Raw genomic sequence first — 18,510 nt, 5'->3', positions numbered from 1 at the left:
CGTGCCATGCTGACTGTGGAGCAGAAATTCATAAACATATATACGAACACACTCACACACACAAATAACCTATGAAACTATATACAAATATGTACTGTATTAACACCTGAGATTTACTGATCTTACAGATGTCAGACACTTACATATATACACACATCATACTGTACATTAAATCCCAAAGTCACATGATCACACAAAAACACACATATACTGTATTATACACACATCCTAACCAAATACCTGAGCAAAGATAATGACCACATACACAAACTGGAACTCACCAGAGAGCAACAACAATAAGAACACAGAACTACAGTAGTTTAATTTTCATTGTGAAGTTACCTACTGTGTGTGTGTGTGTGTGTGTGTGTGTGTGTGTGTGTGTGTGTGTGTGTGTGTGTGTGTGTGTGTGTGTGTGTGTGTGTGTGTGTGTGCGTGTGTGTGAGAGAGAGAGAGAGAGAGAGAGGGACTGGGTTTGGGCAAGAGGACGGCAGAGATCCATTCTGAATTTAAACAGGAAATTCCAGTCAGTAGGAGCGAAGTTAACTCTGATAAAGGGCTTGTGTGTGTGTGTGTGTGTGTGTGTGTGTGTGTGTGTGTGTGTGTGTGTGTGTGTGTGTGTGTGTGTGTGTGTGTGTGTGTGTGTGTGTGTGTGTGTGTGTGTGTGTGTGTGTGTGCCTGGTTGTCTGGGGGGGTGTGTGTGTGTGTGTGTGTGTACCAACAACAACATCATCATCACCATTAACATCAACAACAACATCAGCAACAACAACAACAACAACAACAACAACAACACACACACACACACAAAGCCTATGGCTTTAGCAGAAGCCCAGACAGCAGTTTGACATAATGTATTCTCTACAGTGAAAGAAGAATGACAAAGGATAGAAGTATAAAAGGCAGAAAATATAAAAAATAAAGTGGAAAAAGTACACAGGAGAAACAGGGGTGAGGGAAACAGGAGGAACAAGAGAGGAAGCAGGCAAAAACGAGAGCAAGGCACTGAAAGAGATCAATAATGTCTCTACAGCACAGCCAGTCAAACTGCTTAATTTTACAAGCTGGACCACAGGAGAAACACCAGACACTATATAATAACCACTAAATAATAACTAAATAACCATGCATGCCACTGAGAAAGTCTGATATTACAACCCACTGTGTTGCCACAGTTACATGGCTGGATTGATGAAGACTATAGACAGTGTTGAAAGTGGAAGTGGCTTTGCACTCACCCGAGCGCCTTTTGGCCCACGAGGACCTATGGGACCTGGAAGCCCCTAAAAAAAAAGAAATATTGTAATTATAATTATTCTGTTACAGTATAAAACATGTCAAAGTCACCATCATGGAATAGTTAACTCCAGAGTTCACAAAAATGAGAAGAAAATCGATGTGACATTTTCAGTTTAAAAATTCTATCACATTAAATGTATTTTTGCACAACCATATAAAAAGACCTGATAGAAACTTCCACAGTAAGAGTTGTTGTTCTTTAAAAGCCATAAACCTGATAGCTTTAATGATTTATAGCAATATAACACTGAGGCCCCATCCACTCATTTACAGATGTGTACTTTTGAAGATTTTACCCCCCCTTTGGAAAAAAAAACAATCCCATCCACACAAAGAGACACATATTTGAAATGATCTTTCTCTCTACATGAAAAGGCAAACAAAATTTGATACTGCTGAAGTGAAGACACTAAACAGACGGGGATAGTGTTTTATTCTATCTGTAGCTCTATGTGTCTGTATTGTCTGTATCGTTATGTATATTACTGTAGAATGACATGCAAGTAAGAATTTCTTTGTTCTTCGGTGTACTTGACAATAGAGTTATTGGTTTTGACTCATGGTGTTGTTTGAATCAAGAAGTCAAGGATAGCATTAACAGAACAGAACCTTCATTCACTTTCGAATCAGTGTGTTCACTGCTTAATTTTCATCTGTATACATGTGAGTCTCCACCAGCAAGGTGAATAAAGTCTGAGTACAAGAAGGCCAAAAAGGTTATCTTCTTATGGATTTCTTATGTAAATGTGTAATTTATGTAATTTTATTTCATGCCGAGTCACGGGGGCAGCAATCTAAGCAGGGACGCCCAGACTTCCCTTGTTAATTTAAAAAGACCAAAAAACTGTCTAGGTGACTGGTTCAGTTACAACAAACTCCATTCAATGACATCAGTACATTACAAAAGCCTGATGACAATGGTAAAATATCTGTCAATCTTTTTGTTCACTAGTTTCTTTAAATGGATTATGAACAAAACTGTGCATTCTAATGTCTAGTTTTCATATCTAGCATTGACTACTGATCCACCAATACAAGCACTGGCTGCTAATACCAATAGCTTGGTTGTAATGCTTTCGTCATTTCTTTACAGTTCTCCAAATGAAGTATTATCTGACAGGCTTATGTAAAAATCAAAACAGGCTTGTGTGTGTGTGTGTGTGTGTGTGTGTGTGTGTGTGTGTGTGTGTGTGTGTGTGTGTGTGTGTGTGTGTGTGTGTGTGTGTGTGTGTGTGTGTGTGTGTGTGTGTGTTGATTATTCTTTAATCAATACAGGTCTCTACTGACATCTAGTGTATGGAAAGCTGTGGTACTCTAGTTTCATAAAATCTGCATGCAGGTTGCTGCATAAAAACACAATTAAACTGAATTACAATTGGGTTCTGTGTTTTAAACTGTGTGTAAGAAATCATAGCACTTACAATAAAAAATACAAATTATAATATACTAAATTGTCATTTCTTTAATACTCAATAACTGCCTGAAGTCATATACTGTAGCATTCTACACTTCAGAATCCCACTGGCTCTGTACAATTCAGGGGAAAAAACTGTCATCTAATTTCTCTTTTCTTCAGGGGCTTTTGTGCTTAAAAGTGTATTCTTCTTTTTAAGATTATACCAAATAGCTGATTTGACCAGACATAGTTTTTTTTTCTCTGTGATGTTTTTTTCAGTCTAATGATTGGACCAATGGCAATGCCATACTTAAAACTGTAGTCCATTTGTCTGCTCACTTGCATTGAGAGAATAATACACACCTGGCCATGAAACAGCAGGGCAGCAAATTGTCTAGTGACTTTCTACCCCTGTAAGCATTGTAGGTATAGGCAGTGGTTATGGTGGGACTTAAGCGCTGTAATTCTTATAGAGTTCGCCTGATTTGGATGTAAATATACCCTCAAAATAAAGCTGAAAGTCTGTACTTCAAGCTTTTCATTTAAAGTTCATCTCCAATATATTGTGGCAAACAGTTCAAATAAAAAAATAAAAAAAACTTTGCTAATGTTCAACTATTTATGAACATGACTGTCTATGAACTTTGGATGATAGCACTAAACTAAAAAAAATAAATCCATAAATCTCTTTTGGTCTAAAATTAAGCTTTCATTTTAATGATAGCAGAGGATTCATATCACCACCATTATGAGTTCAGTATGCAGGAATGAATCGAGAATGTTTTGCCCAAGAACTGTTGGCGTTAAGCATTTTATGTTGATCTAGTACAACGTAGAGTGATAAAAAAATAAAAAAAATAAAAAACAGGATATTTAAAACAGTACTGAAATGTTAAATCAGTATAAAAGTTAAAAGCCGAAGCAGCTTAAACGCCTGAACAATAACCACTGAATACAATAGACACATACACAGAAGGATGCAAAGACACACATATTGAAAATTATAGTAAAAAAGCTTATTCCTGAAAACTTTTTATGAATACTTAAGTGTCAAAAGATGGGCTTATGATTCAAAAACTGAGCATAGTAGTCCACAATGCATTTGAATTATAAGTAAATTTGAATGTCTAATTTACATGGAAACATTTGTGTTGCTGTTATTGAACAGGAAACTTGGTACCTACTGAACACACAGATTTAAACTCTAAATCAAGCCCTAGGTTTTTAGCATCCCATCATGTGTAGCATGATAAACTGTGTGTAAATGAGAAAGAAGCAGTGCTTTAATTAATTAGTAGCTTCATGATAGCTGTGAAGAGTTCATGCACATAACATCTTACAATTTATTTAATGCATTATTGAAAACATTAGCATGTAACAGTCTTTTTTCTTCTTCTAAAAATGCATCTTTATTCTCAGGTTTACATTATACAGTTCCTGAGAACATTATCTGGCAAATTAAAGAATTAGAAACTTATTCTTGCTTCTTTATTTGCAGGTAATCCCTGAAAGTCTGACAGTTTGTGTGAGTTTGTGTCTCTAAAATGATGAATATAATCTTCCGTTATTTTCTTAACTCATATAACAGTATATTTCTGTAAACAACTATTTATTTATTTATTTATTTATTTATTTATTTATTTATTTACTCACTTACTTACTTACTTATTTACTGTAAGTAAGAAAAATCAAAACTGAAAAATCATTATTTTCTACATATTTAATAATGCAGAAACATTATTTTAACCATCTATTTACTTCTATGGCATCTGGCTGATGCCCTTATCCAGAGTGACTTATTCACTTTATAAGTCACTTTAATTTATACAGCTGAGCAATAGAGGAATAAAGTGTCAACTTGGTGGCTTGGGGATTTGAACTCATGACCTTCCAATCAGTTGTCCAATGCCTTAAACACTGAGCTACCACTGAACAATTACCCTTTATTGAAATATCTCTAAGCTATCAATTTAAACAACTGGGAGTCTAAGACTTACTGTATGTGTAAAGACATCATCTACACTGACTCTCTTTAAATGATGTTGACATCAGAGATGCAAATGTGAAACCAACATTAAATAGATTATAATGCAAAAATAATGCTTATTAGTTTGCACTACTGAAACCGTGTTTAAATTTTCACATTTTGTCATCAAATAGTGGAAAGTTTACATTAATTTAATCCCTGCTCTTCATCTATTTGTCATTTCTAAAATGCCAGGTTCAAAAATCAATCGCAGTGTGAGCACTACCTTACCATCAGTTCTACATGTTTTAACATGTAGAGAAGACATGCAATTTGGCTCATGTGTAAACCTTTAGAAAGAAAACAGATAGACAGACAGACAAATAAACGCATCCAACAGACAAACACTCTGAAACACAGACCCACACACTTTCAAACACACTTCACGGCAGAAGATCTACTGCACCTGCCTGCCAGGATAACCTTTGGCACCAGCACTTCCATCAGAACCTTTCTCCCCCTGAGAGACAGTGAGAGAGAGAGAGAGAGAGAGAGAGAGAGAGAGAGAGAGAGAGAGAGAGAGAGAGAGAGAGAGAGAGAGAGAGAGAGAGAGAGAGAGAGATTAATACTGATAAATATTCAATATGCACATACATGTGTGAATTAAGTGGTATTCATAATTATGTCAATAGTGTGTGTGTGTGTGTGTGTGTGTGTGTGTGTGTGTGTGTGTGTGTGTGTGTGTGTGTGTGTGTGTGTGTGTGTGTGTGTGTGTGTGTGTGTGTGTGTGTGTGTGTGCGATTGTGACTCACCACTTCCCCTGGGAGACCAGCTGGTCCCGGATGTCCTTTTTGTCCCTGTACAAATAAAAAAAAATGAGTGACATGTTCACACACATACTGCTGCAACTTTCTAATATTTCTTTATTTCAGCATCCTGTGTGTGTGTGTGTGTGTGTGTGTGTGTGTGTGTGTGTGTGTGTGTGTGTGTGTGTGTGTGTGTGTGTGTGTGTGTGTGTGTGTTACAATACAAAACAGTATATCTGCCTGTGTGCATGCTAATCGGTTGCTTTTGTAATCTGATTCAATTGAACAAACCTTAACTAGCAGGAACTTTAACTACTGTAGCACTTTGCTTTCAGCTAAAACATATTGATACGTTAAAATGATGTATTTGATTCCCACAGATGACAAATTGGAGTACATAAGATTAAGCAAGGCCTGTTCAAGTTCACCGCAAATAATTTTTATGAAATTTAGACTAATTACTGTAGCTAACGAGTGACCCTTTTTTGGGTGTTCAAATTGGAGTGTTCAGTCCACCAGTGGTTATTACATGTGACAGAAATAATACTGCAGGATAATACTGTGTGTGTGTGTGTGTGTGTGTGTGTGTGTGTGTGTGTGTGTGTGTGTGTGTGTGTGTGTGTGTGTGTGTGTGTGTGTGTGTGTGTGTGTGTGTGTGTGTGTGTGTGTGTGTGTGTGTGTGTGTGTGTGGACACAGTAGGAAATGTGTAGTTATTTATGTTTTGGCAGGACTCTTCCTGAACTTGCCAGTGTCTGGAAATTCATTCACATGCAAAAACATGTAGTTTAAATGCACGTTCAGAGACACACTCACAGACGCTGACACACACTCTCTGTCTTTTGCTCTACTCTCAGCCAAGGTTGTGAAATTATATACTGCATGCTGTGTTTCTGAGGGTTGGCTGCTTTTCTCATCAGTGTTTTCAGCGGAAGCACGCACACACACATACAGTACACACACACACACACACACACACACACACACACACACACACACACACACACACACATACACATACACACACACACACACACACACACACACACACACACACACACACACACAGAGAGAGAGAGTATTGCAACACTCTAAAAGAAGAACACTAAATTCAATACTGTTGTGAGTAAACGAAAACTGTGCTGCACTGACTCAATGCAACATTTCGGTCATAAACAAACGGTTGATCTTTACAGGAGGTTTTGTTTCAGTATTTTTGTCTATATTGGCTAAAATTGTGAATTCTGTCACAGTGAGGTTTTCTGTACTCAATCAGTAGTGAAGATGCAGATACATTGTGTGTTGGCATATTTCATATTATTATTATTATTATTATTATAGTTGTTGTCATCATTGTAAATAATAATAATAATAATAATAATAATAATAATAATAATAATAATAATAATAATAATAATAAAACCAGTAAGTCTGTAAGCCAGTTTAAATGAGAACTTGTGCAAATTTTAAATAATTTAGTTTTGAGATCCACTCAAATATAAAACAAGTTCCTGAATAAAGTCTACACTTCAGTCACCAATCTCATTACTCAGCAGCAGCAATGTGTGAGACAGTGGAAACAGATTTATTAAATCCTTTCTTTCTTATATGCTTCCAAAGAAACAGCACAGCGAATCTCATCCATCCTCTGAAATGATTTTTCTTGGGTGATGTTTTGTGAAAAGTGAAAGGTACTTCAGGCACTCGCTTCAGCATCATCATATATCATCATATACTGTATCTGTGTATCACTTTTTTCTTCTCAGCTTATATTAAGGAATAATCACTTCTAAAATGTAAGTACAAAAACTTGACTGAGCAAAAGAACAGAACAGCAAAAAAGAAGCTCATGTGAGGTGTTTTATATCATTATTTACTCTGTCACATAGGCATAATATGATAAGGGGGCCACTTCCATCTCTACACTTTAGTTTATTAAAAAGATGCTGCCGAGTGGCTTTTCTGGTTCCAACTCTAATAGTGCACAAAGTAATGAAAGTTATTTTTAGGAGAGGTGGAAGCAAAAGTGTTTTGATGTTGACATGTAATACTGCTGGTGTGTTGAGGTTGAAGGGTTTGTTTCAGAATGTTCTCCAGCTCTGTAGGCAATACTGTGCCCAAAAAAACACAAACATTGTAACTCTGAAAGTTAGCTTCATATTAATATTCAGAAAATATCATTTACAAACCAAATTCATAAATATGAAAATAACATTTTAGAAACACAGCAGAAATCAAAGAATGTGAATATACCAAGCCAGCATTCTGAGTTTAGCTCAAGTCAGTGTGGGTTAACATTACCCACATTTACAAACCTAAGATACCATCAACGTAACTAGCATCTGTTCTGGGCTTTTATATATATATATATATATATATATATATATATATATATATATATATATATATATATATATATATATATATACTTTCAATAAAATAATCTCAATTATCATAGGTTAGTTAGAGCAGGTCAAATGTGTGTGTGTGTGTGTGTGTGTGTGTGTGTGTGTGTGTGGGTGTGGGTGTGAAAGAGTGTGAATGAGAGAGAGAGAGAGAGAGAGAGAGAGAGAGAGAGAGAGAGAGAGAGAAAGAGAGATGCTTAAAGGCACATACACCTACTGTATCAAGATGAGTTGGTATGTGCATGTGTGTGTCTCTGATTCTGCACTACAGCTGTGTTAAACATTAAGTGGGGATTCCCTGCATTCCCTTTATTGTTATTTCCATGACACACAGTCAGACACTACAGTATATCTTTAGAAAGAAGCACAGCATATATGTCAGAGAGAGAAAAGTGAGTCATAAAGAACTTTTAAATCATGGGGAAAAGCATGCATGAGAGAGAGAGAGAGAGAGAGAGAGAGAGAGAGAGAGAGAGAGAGAGAGAGAGAGAGAGAGAGAGAGAGAGAGAGAGAGAGCATCACTTTTATATACCTTTTGACCCTCTCCACCAGTTAAACCAACAGGACCAATAATCCCAGGATCTCCCTACAAACAAACAGAAAGTAAGAGCAATGAGCTTAACAGGCAATACTAGGATATAACACTAAGAGAAGGGTTTGAGAGTTTGAGAGTTTAGAATATATTTATGCCTTGCCTGTTTTACATGTAATCAAATCTAAATGTCTAACTGGCTTACCTGAAAGATTAGTGTGCACACAAAGCAAAGCTTGCATCAAAGTGATTTCATGCAAACAAATCGTTTAGTGATTTGAACTGTTAATTCAGGTAATTATTGGTAATATTTCACATGCTGACAAAAAAAAAATCCATATTACTTAGTTGTTTGCCAATAAGTGCAATATTATTGGACTGTGATGAGAGTTGCATATGGAACCATACACCTAAGATTCAGTGCAAAGCTAAACAACTGTGTCTGAAGTCATCTTAATAGTCTGATAACTTTCATCACTATGCAAAAGGAGGAGCAGGAGGAAACAATTTGACTGCAACCTCATGTTTTTTATAAAAACAATTAAAATAAAATTCTGATCTCCATGTGTAACCTAGTGGATTGCGAATACTACAGATAGTCACAGACACTATATATTGTACAGTCCTATGATAAAGCAAGGAATAAGTCATTAACAACAAAATCGATGTATAAAAGTGCTTTTGATTTATGTTAAAAAGTATGTAAATCTCTCTCTCTCTCTCTCTCTCTCTCTCTTTCTCTCTGTACTGTATGCAGACTCTTCTTTTTCTTCTTCTTCTTGTGTTGATGTGATAATGACACAATGGGTAGCATATACAGCATGGATATACTGAGCAAAGTTGCTATTAACATCCAATATTGGCACTACAAGATTTTATCAAGCTACTTACAATGACACACATTTCATATTCCAAGTGTTTGCTGTATTTCTGGAATCTTCTATTTCATTTCTGCCTGCAGTCTACTGCAGTTAAAGAGCACACATTGTTTAAACAAAAGAGTAAAGTAATGGTAAGCACAATTTTTCTGTTTACCATGCTCGCTATTTGGAAAAGACACTGTGTGATTATGGATATGAAGGACTTGGAAGTATGCGCATGTTTTACTGCATACGTATATAATAGATTTATGGCCTATACACTGACGTTCAACCCTGATTTAGTCCAATTTGATTTAGCCCTCATTTTCAAGCCTTCAATAAAAAAACCATTAAACAAGAAAGAATGTATAATTATAGATGTCTGAACTGCAAGACGTTACTATTTTTGTTTCTAGGCTAAGGGACATTCCTCAGTCTTAAAAGATTATGAATAAGAGCAATGCAGGTTGTTCTTCACTCACTTTCTCTCCTTTAGGTGCTATTCCAGGTGAGAGTCCAGGGTCACCCTTCTTCCCCTAAAAAAGATTCAAGGAAAATATAAGAGACAGACAATGAAGTAAAAGCTGAGAGATTGGGATTGTGGGATATAATAAATATTGTAAATTCTGACAGTTTGTGGCTATCAAACTGTGAATATATGTCTCTGTCTGTCTATGTATGTGGTTTACTTTACTATTTGTAATATAAGTAGACTCATTGCCTTGAATGGAAAGAGGAAACCTATATATAGTGAACTACATTGTGATTGATAACACAAGCACACTCTTGCTCACCTACATTTTTATCAAGCTTAATCTAACCCATTTTCAGTATTCTAAACATGGACATTTAGTCCCCACAAAGTCCCCAGAAACAATATATTCCTACAGATCTTATTTTGGAAATGCATTCATCTCAGCTTTCAGTCACAATAAAAAGCAAGTAAAAAAAAAACAGGAGAGTCAAATAGGGATTGAATAAAAGAAAAGATAAAAAGGTAATAAAAAGAAAGAGCGAAGGAGAGAAACAGAGAGTATGCATACCTTTAAGCCTGGGAGACCTGGTCTTCCTGGATTTCCATGTGGTCCGGGTGGTCCCTGTAACACAAATCATCAGGGTGTAAATGGAAAGAAGTGCAAGCACAAACATAGATAGGTTTTCTGTTTAATGTCAAAGTCAGAAGTGACATCCTAGTGACTTGAACTCTGACCTAGTGATCCTGCATGTTCTTCCTGGTTTCAGAGCTCAAACAAGAGGTCAAGATCAGGGAAGAAAACTGACTATGACAAAAGTGCTTAAACAAGCCAAACTGTGTGACTATGAAGATGTGCGTGTGTGTGTGTGTGTCTGCGTCTGCGTCTGTGTGTGTGTGTGTGTGTGTGTGTGTGTGTGTGTGTGTGTGTGTGTGTGTGTGTGTGTGTGTGTGTGTGTGTGTGTGTGTGTGTGTATTCCTAAAACGGAATATTTATTAGAATGCTATTCAATTATGATTTTGAGAAAGAGAATAAGAAAGATGATTTTGAGACGATTTAAAGAGAATCTTGAGACAGAGAATAAGAAAGAGAGCACATCAAAAGACAAGAATTTTAGTGATGGTCCATTACAAAGAAGCATACTCACAAACACATAATACACAGTTCTTGGTCTCACCTTTGACCTGTGGCTAAGACACATGTGGGTGTGATGTGTTTCATAAGCAACTGTTGCTAACGTGAACTCATACACCCATGTGTGGAGACCAGGGGTCATATCAGGCTGTGTCTTGCTGTCTGTGGATGTGCGTCTATGTGTAGCCTTTGTGTGTGTGTGTGTGTGTGTGTGTGTGTGTGTGTGTGTGTGTGTGTGTGTGTGTGTGTGTGTGTGTGTGTGTGTGTGTGTGTGTGTGTGTGTGTGTGTGTGTGTGTGTTTGTATTTTGGTGTAATTGTCTAACTTACTGCACATACACACGCAGTCTGCCCATACAATGTAGCAGTCTGATGCTTTTCATTACCAAGATTGAAAATCACTCACCACAAATCTCATGGTCTACAAAATGTGCATAAGGTAGACTGTGAATTAATTCTATATTGCCACTTCACATGGGTCTGAAAATAACACTCCTCTAGCCTAAGTCAAAATTTCAAAGAAAGGTACCTCTTGGCTTGCATTCAAGTGTGCTTATGCAATCACTTCCTTTACCCAGTGGTCTAACCTGTCTTTAGCCAGCAGAATCCTTTATGGTGCTCCCCAAAGTGCACGAACACCTGGCTAGTGATGCTGGCAGTTGCTTCCACATAGCTTTTGGATGATGATCAGCCAAAAAAAAAGCTGTCTCAAGCAAAAAAACACTTTATATCTGCAAGTTAGGCAAACTTTCAAACACTAAGGCCAACTCTGCATGTGGGACCATTGTTTTTGTGGGAAGGTCTGAAACATTCCTCACCTTTAATAATTTTTTTATTATATATTATGTGCTTCCAGCAGAAATCCATCAATCTGCTACTTACCCTTTTTGGGTGGATCCAGAAAGGGACACTTCAAGTGCTAACACTTTCCAAGACGGGGGGATTATTCCCAGTGATTTACACATTCGTGAAAAAAATTTGACTCGCCTAAATACATCGAATAAGCATGCGTAATCACAAGAATGTGTCTGACCCTTTGCAAACTCGCCAGTATCCTGGGGCCGCTCCTAGAGGCCAGACCAATCATTTAAAAGAGAGTGGTCTGCTGTGCCACAGTGACCCATTCATGAGTGAGGACTCATCAGTAGTGTCAACAACAGCCAGACACAAGGCTGAGAACAACACTGGTTACATAGTCTGAATGTGTTACAATGTCAACTGTAACGGTCACAGTGGTGGAAATGCATACTGCCAATTGTGTGCTAACATCTCTGTCTATTCCTATCTGTGAACCACAATATACAGTAAGTTGTCTGTTTGTTGTCTGTCTGTCAGTCTAATACATTTTGTAAACACCCTTGCTCCTAAAGTTAACAAATGAAAAGGCTTCTGGCCTGATACCTCTTTTTTATATACAGTAGTGAAAGAATCACTTATACTAAACACAAAGTGCCATTCTTCAGATATATGATCTCAAACCAATAGTGTTCATTCACCACTTGCATCACACATACTGTATAGCCTATGGAATGGCAATAATTTTAAGAAGGTCTCTCAGATCCAACATTCTGCTTCCTTCATCTGGTATGAAGAAGATAATAGACTATGTGTGTGACATTTTATTGGAGGATATTTTATTTATTAAATAAATCAATACATAAATAAATATTTTTGACACAGACCATTTTAAACACACCTTTTCATATTTATTCAAAGGGCTTTGTATTTACACAAACAAACACACATACCTGTGGTCCACTTTTTCCTGGTGCTCCTGGTTTTCCTGGTGGTCCTTGAATTCCCTAAAAATAAGAAGTGGCAAGAGTTACACTTTTTCATACATATACACAAATGTGCAAACACACACAAAAGTCTTTATTGACTCCTTCTTTCTTCTGTAGCACTCAAAGTACTCTGTGTATAGAATCTAAAAATACGGAGGAAACAGGAAGTCATTAGAATGAATTTCTATTTCCAGAAAATGGGGGAAATGTGTGTCTGTGCATGACCCATTGTTGTATCAATATGCTTCATTGTAATGTCTTTTTCTATCAGCCCACCAACTCTCACTTCACACACCATTATATATGGTAATATTGCGGCAAATAATAGACTAAAACTAGATCAATTTTCAATCTTAAGCTAATAAAAAAGTGAAGAAGCTACATTTCACTACTTTGTTTCTAAAAGTGAGTCATAACTGATCAATCTCTCTCTTTCTGTCTGTATCCTCTCTGTCCCCCCCCCCCATACACACACACACACACACACACACACATACACAATGCCACGTGGCGATGGATAAAAGGGCTCTATTGACGAAAGCTTTTGAGGGTGGGGGTTGTGAGTGTATTTATGTAAAGAATCTCTAAGGGTTACAGCTATGCATCTACAAATAGGAGAAAGTGGCTTTTTCAATAGAGGTGCTTTTGCTGTCTCTCTCTCTGTCTCTGTCTCTCTCTCCCTCTCGCTCTCTCTCTAACTAACACACACACACACACACACACACACACACACACACACACACACACACACACACACACACACCTCACTGTCCACAAAGTCCCAATGTGGGAATAAATTTCCTTTATAAAGTGCCCATTCTACAGTGTGATGCTCAAAGCTCCTCTGCTTCCAGAGTGTATGAGATGTGTTTGTGTTTGTGTGTGTGTGTGTGTGTGTGTGTGTGTGTGTGTGTGTGTGTGTGTGTGTGTGTGTGTGTGTGTGTGTGTGTGTTCTTGTACAGGGTGGGGTTATACGACATTACCAAAGAATAGGTTTAATGAAAGGGTTTCATGTCCATTAAGCACATTTTTTTAGACACATAATTTCTTTTAGGCCAGGTATACACTATATGGTGTGTGTGTGTGTGTGTGTGTGTGTGTGTGTGTGTGTGTGTGTGTGTGTGTGTGTGTGTGTGTGTGTGTGTGTGTGTGTGTGTGTGTGTGTGTGTGTGTGCAAATAAGAGGGTGTCTGAGGTGTGTCAGCAGGATAAGTTAGAATTAGAGTCTGTGATTAAGGTGGATAATGGGGCACTTCAGCTAATAAACTGGTAATAACAGAGGAGTCACATTACATACTCACGCACACACAGACACACTCCTGGTAATGTTCTCTCTGCCTTTTACACTTATAATTGTAGTGACACACACATGTTGCCAAGTCTGTCATTTTGTAAAGTGTAATAATACAGGAATGCAGCAGCTTTGGGGCCTTGTTTGTTTCCAAATATAAGAGAATCTGTTAGTGTGTGACTGTATCACATGAAATGCTTACTGCTCTCTTGTAAACTGATGAAATGAAATTTTACTTTAGTACTTAAGGATATGCATATATGGATGTGCATGCATATATTCTTTTCCTTATACATGTAGTAAATATACGCACATGCTTCTATAATTCACCTGTATGCCTGCACATTTATACAGATATACAAAAAACAATCAACAAGGAGTGAGCAACATTTCAGTGGGTGGAAACCTCTTGTTAAAAATGTCTAGAATGGTTCGAGCTGACAGGAAGTATATATAATCTCAAATAAGCACTCTACCACTATGGTGAGCAGAACACATGAGGTTCTGTGCCTGTCAGACAAGAACATGAATTTGATGCAATCCTGGGCACAGACTCCATAAAGAGGGTATATATTTATTAAAAAAAACCACTACAGACTGTTGTGTTTGAAAATCCTAGAAGAACAACATCTGAAAATGCCATCAGTCATGCCATGTTCAAGGTTACTGAGATCACACATTTTCCCCATTTTACTGAGGTATATATATATATATATATATATATATATATATATATATATATATATATATATATATATATATATCTGCATGACTTTATATATTGTGCTGCTGCCACATGACTGGCTGATTAGATAACTACATGAATGTGCAGTCATACCGGTGTTCCTAATAAAGTGGACAGTATTCCAGTATCTTTCAGTTGACTTAAATTCCATTTAGAACACGATTGCATAATTAAATAAAATTTAGTGCCAACATTTGCACGCTAGCAAGATAAATGCTGACTTCTGGTCCAAAGCCAAAATTGTATTCATCCTTCTTTACAAAGCAAAAAGCATTCAAAATGCAATGCTATATAAGTAATGCTATATTGCATTATAGCATATCAAACTAATTTGATGTCTTACCACAGGCCCAACTTCTCCCTTTTGCCCTGGTGGTCCAATCGGAGCAGCAAAAAGTCCTAGATCCAAATCCCAAGTCTGAAGTCCATCAGCAGGAAGAACTGTCCCAGGCACTGGGGCCAATGTAGTAAAATGTACCACTAAGCTTTTGGTAGGTTTTACTAAAGTGTTTTGAGGCATCTTTGAAACAACAGGGATGGTTGATGTGGTCCTGGGCATGGGAGTCATATGTCTGGGTACCTGTTGGGTATTGCTTGGGACCTTTTTAGTTGACAAAGGGCTTAAAATCTTGGGAGTAGTTAAAACCTTGTTAGATAAAGATGCTGATAGGTTTAATTGGTGCTTATTGGAACTGACAGTAGGGGTTACTGGAGATTTTGCAGTGATTTTTTTCTTGGTTGTCTGTAATGGAGGTTTAGATGGTGGCAGATTAGAAAGAGACCCTTTTGGATTTGTGGGTTTGGTGGCTATAGATTTTTCTATTGTGGGTTTAGATGGCTTGACAAATGCTGGTTTGGAGGCTATATGTTTTGAATTGTTGGGTTTTGATATGGTTGTAGGTTTTATGTTAGCAGGTTTTGATAAACTACTGGGTTTTAAGTTAGAAATTTTTGACATGCTAGTGGGTTTTGATCTGTTAGTTTTCGATGCACTGGTGGGTTTTGAGCTTAAGGTTTTTGATATGATTGTGTTTTTCAAACTATTGGGTTTTGATACATTAATGGTATTTGAATCAGTAGGTTTTGGACTTGCAGACATGTGTAATGATTTCACAGTAACAGTTTTAGTTTGAGCTTTTGCTGTAGTGTGCCTGATCCCTGGATGTTTGGTGGCAGCTATAGATTTTCCTAACATGGACTTGGAGGCTGTGGGTTTGGGGATTTTTTGGGGCAGCACTTTGAAAGTTGGTGGAGGTGTGATAGCATTCAAGCTTGGTGGCAGTTCCAGTCCTATCTGAGTCGCTGTGGCTCGAAACCCTGCGGAATCAAGGTTGGCTCTGATTCTATGTGTGACATTCAGGGTTGTCAATGGAAATAGAGTGGGTATGACTGCAAGAGTATGATGGGATATGAATGACTGCTCCACTAAGGAGGGTAAAATGGGAGAGGGTGGTGCTGGTCGGTTGGTGTTATTTTCTCTGCACTGCTTGCGAATAGCCCTGCAATAGTCAACTTGTCCTGCGGGTATCACATCAAACTGGCACACTGCACCCTCAAAGGGTTCAATCCCAGGTAGGAGAGCACTGCTTCCGCCCAGTCGGAAGGTGCTGCGGGGGTCCAAGTGAATTGGTGGAAGTATTGGAAATTCTTGGGTTGTTCCACTGCTGCCATTGTCACAAGCAGGTTGTAGAGTGGCTGTCTGGCCAGCAAGAACAAGGGCCAGGTGGTGCCAGTGGCCATCATGAAGGTGATATGGAAAACGAACCGAGTTGTCAGGCCCAGCATGTAGTTTAATGTCATCTGGCAACAACTGCAAGCCTAACTGGAGGCGTGAGCCGGAGAAAACGGAGAAAAGGAACGCAGAGTTGGCACGATGTGAGCGAATGCTTAACAAGAGTGTGCTGTTCCAGGAGAAAGGCTGTGGGAATATGGAGCGTGTGGCAGCAGTGACACGTGCCCGTGCTGTGAGGATAATGCTGGAGCGAAGTGGGATGACACCAAACGGGACAGAGCGAGAACCCTGCTCAAGGCGAAGAGCCAGCCGCTGCAACACATCCACATCTGCAACACAGATTTACATACATGTCAATTAATACATACTAATGACTTATGCAAGCTCACTCTCTCACACACACAGAGACACACACAAACACACACACATACTTTGCCCATTCACAACAAGAGACGTTTTGTACAAATGATACACACACACTTGATAAAGATGAATTCATGGGAATATAGTATCTTTGTTTAACTTAAATTAGTTTAACTTCACACTGAAAAGCTGAAAGATATAAGAATATATTATATTTTTAACAAACCCAAATGTGTCGTGTGGTAGCTGTGATATGTAGTAGCCTACCAATAAGATGGTTGTGAGTTTAAATCCCAGGTCCAATATGCTGCTACTGCTTAACCCTTAATTGCTCATTTGTATAAAATGGGATACAATGTAAATTGCTCTGTATAAATGTTTCTGCCAAATATAAAGGTAACAAGTTTTGGCACTCCTGGGTGCCAATACTAATGAATGAGATGTAAGTAAAACACATTTCCATTTATATTTTACTGTTTTCATGAGTGACTTTCTGGTTAATTTCCTGTTCACAGAGCTTTTTGACAGTCAACATTCAATGTGGTTTAGGAAAAAAAAATAAGACAGAAAAAAACCAACCCCTAGTATAATAGAGGATTTGCTGTGATAGGCCCTCAAAACCTTGTTAGAATACCTGACACTAAGAATGTGATATACCATTGGATTTTAAATGAAAATTCTGCTATGTCATCAGTTTGTGGATGGATCTTCCAGCAGCACAGTAATTTAAAAGTCAACCATTTAAAAAATAGTTCAGTGACCACAGAATCAAGCTTTTGTATAGGCCTCTTAGTCCCCTGGCCGAATGCCCATTGAAAGCTTTTAGGTAAAGAGAACCTAGCATCCTGTCAAATCAACACACAACATTAACAAAAAACAAAGTATCAGAAACACATTGAGCTATAAAAAGCATTTTTACTTCAGGTAGTCATTCTAAGAAGTACAGAACATAATACTTTATATGCAGTACATCACTGCCAATATATCAACTAGAACTCAGCAGTGTTGATGAGGATGCCAAGACTGCCAAGACTTGTAGCCCTTGTTGTTACAAATATGAAATACCCTTATACAATATTTACTGCAACATGATGCACGCTATTGAATTGTTAAAATCTTTGAAAAATCTTTTGTGTTTACTCTGACCTTGATGCTATCTGGATCAATTCCAATATCCAATCAGTGCATTTGCTGTTTTCAATGAAAATTCAAGACAAATCCTACATTCAATCAATTGTTTGACAGACAGACAACCTGAAAAGAAAATGCTTTCTTTTTCTATATTTAAAACACAAATGAAACTCATTTATTATTTCCCATTTAATACTGTATATCTAACATTCAATCCTTTTGTTTAATATGCACAAAAATATTCTGTGCATTTCTGCTGAATTGCTCTCAGGCATCATTTCTGATGTTTACAATCATTCTCTACTTGGTCCTCTACTGTCTCACACTGATTTCTGTTTTTTTTTTTCTTTATCTTTTGACTCTTGTTATCTTTCTCTTCTTTTGCCATTGTTGTTAGTGTGATCCAGAGCTCTGCATTACATCATAATCACATCAATCACATAATCACAGTGTACAGTACTGTACTTTGTGTGTGTAGGGAGGGGTCTATAATCTTCTGGGAAAACATGATTTAAGCCAGTTCAATGAGTCAGCTTTAGTAAAAAGGATGTCTGTATGTGTGTGTTTTACATTGTTATGCAATGCCAGCAAACAGGCT

The 18,510-nt window shown here is 37.5% G+C and overlaps 1 protein-coding gene across 1 annotated transcript in view; it reads right to left on the bottom strand.

The window, feature by feature from the left end:
- col27a1a (collagen, type XXVII, alpha 1a) overlaps positions 1–18,510 on the bottom strand; it is a 63,279-nt gene that overhangs the window by 40,121 nt on the left and 4,648 nt on the right. Inside the window, exons 3-10 of the mRNA XM_047806022.1 lie at positions 15,030–16,747; positions 12,616–12,669; positions 10,306–10,359; positions 9,745–9,798; positions 8,403–8,456; positions 5,474–5,518; positions 5,128–5,181; positions 1,239–1,283 (exon numbers count right to left, since the gene is read on the bottom strand). Coding sequence (XP_047661978.1) covers positions 1,239–1,283; positions 5,128–5,181; positions 5,474–5,518; positions 8,403–8,456; positions 9,745–9,798; positions 10,306–10,359; positions 12,616–12,669; positions 15,030–16,747 — 2,078 coding nt within the window. The remainder of the gene's footprint in view (positions 1–1,238; positions 1,284–5,127; positions 5,182–5,473; positions 5,519–8,402; positions 8,457–9,744; positions 9,799–10,305; positions 10,360–12,615; positions 12,670–15,029; positions 16,748–18,510) is intronic.

The sequence above is a fragment of the Tachysurus fulvidraco genome, chromosome 21 (assembly GCF_022655615.1).
Source record: "Tachysurus fulvidraco isolate hzauxx_2018 chromosome 21, HZAU_PFXX_2.0, whole genome shotgun sequence".
Classification (NCBI taxonomy): Eukaryota; Metazoa; Chordata; class Actinopteri; order Siluriformes; family Bagridae; genus Tachysurus; species Tachysurus fulvidraco.
This window is presented reverse-complemented; position numbering and strand designations above follow the sequence as displayed.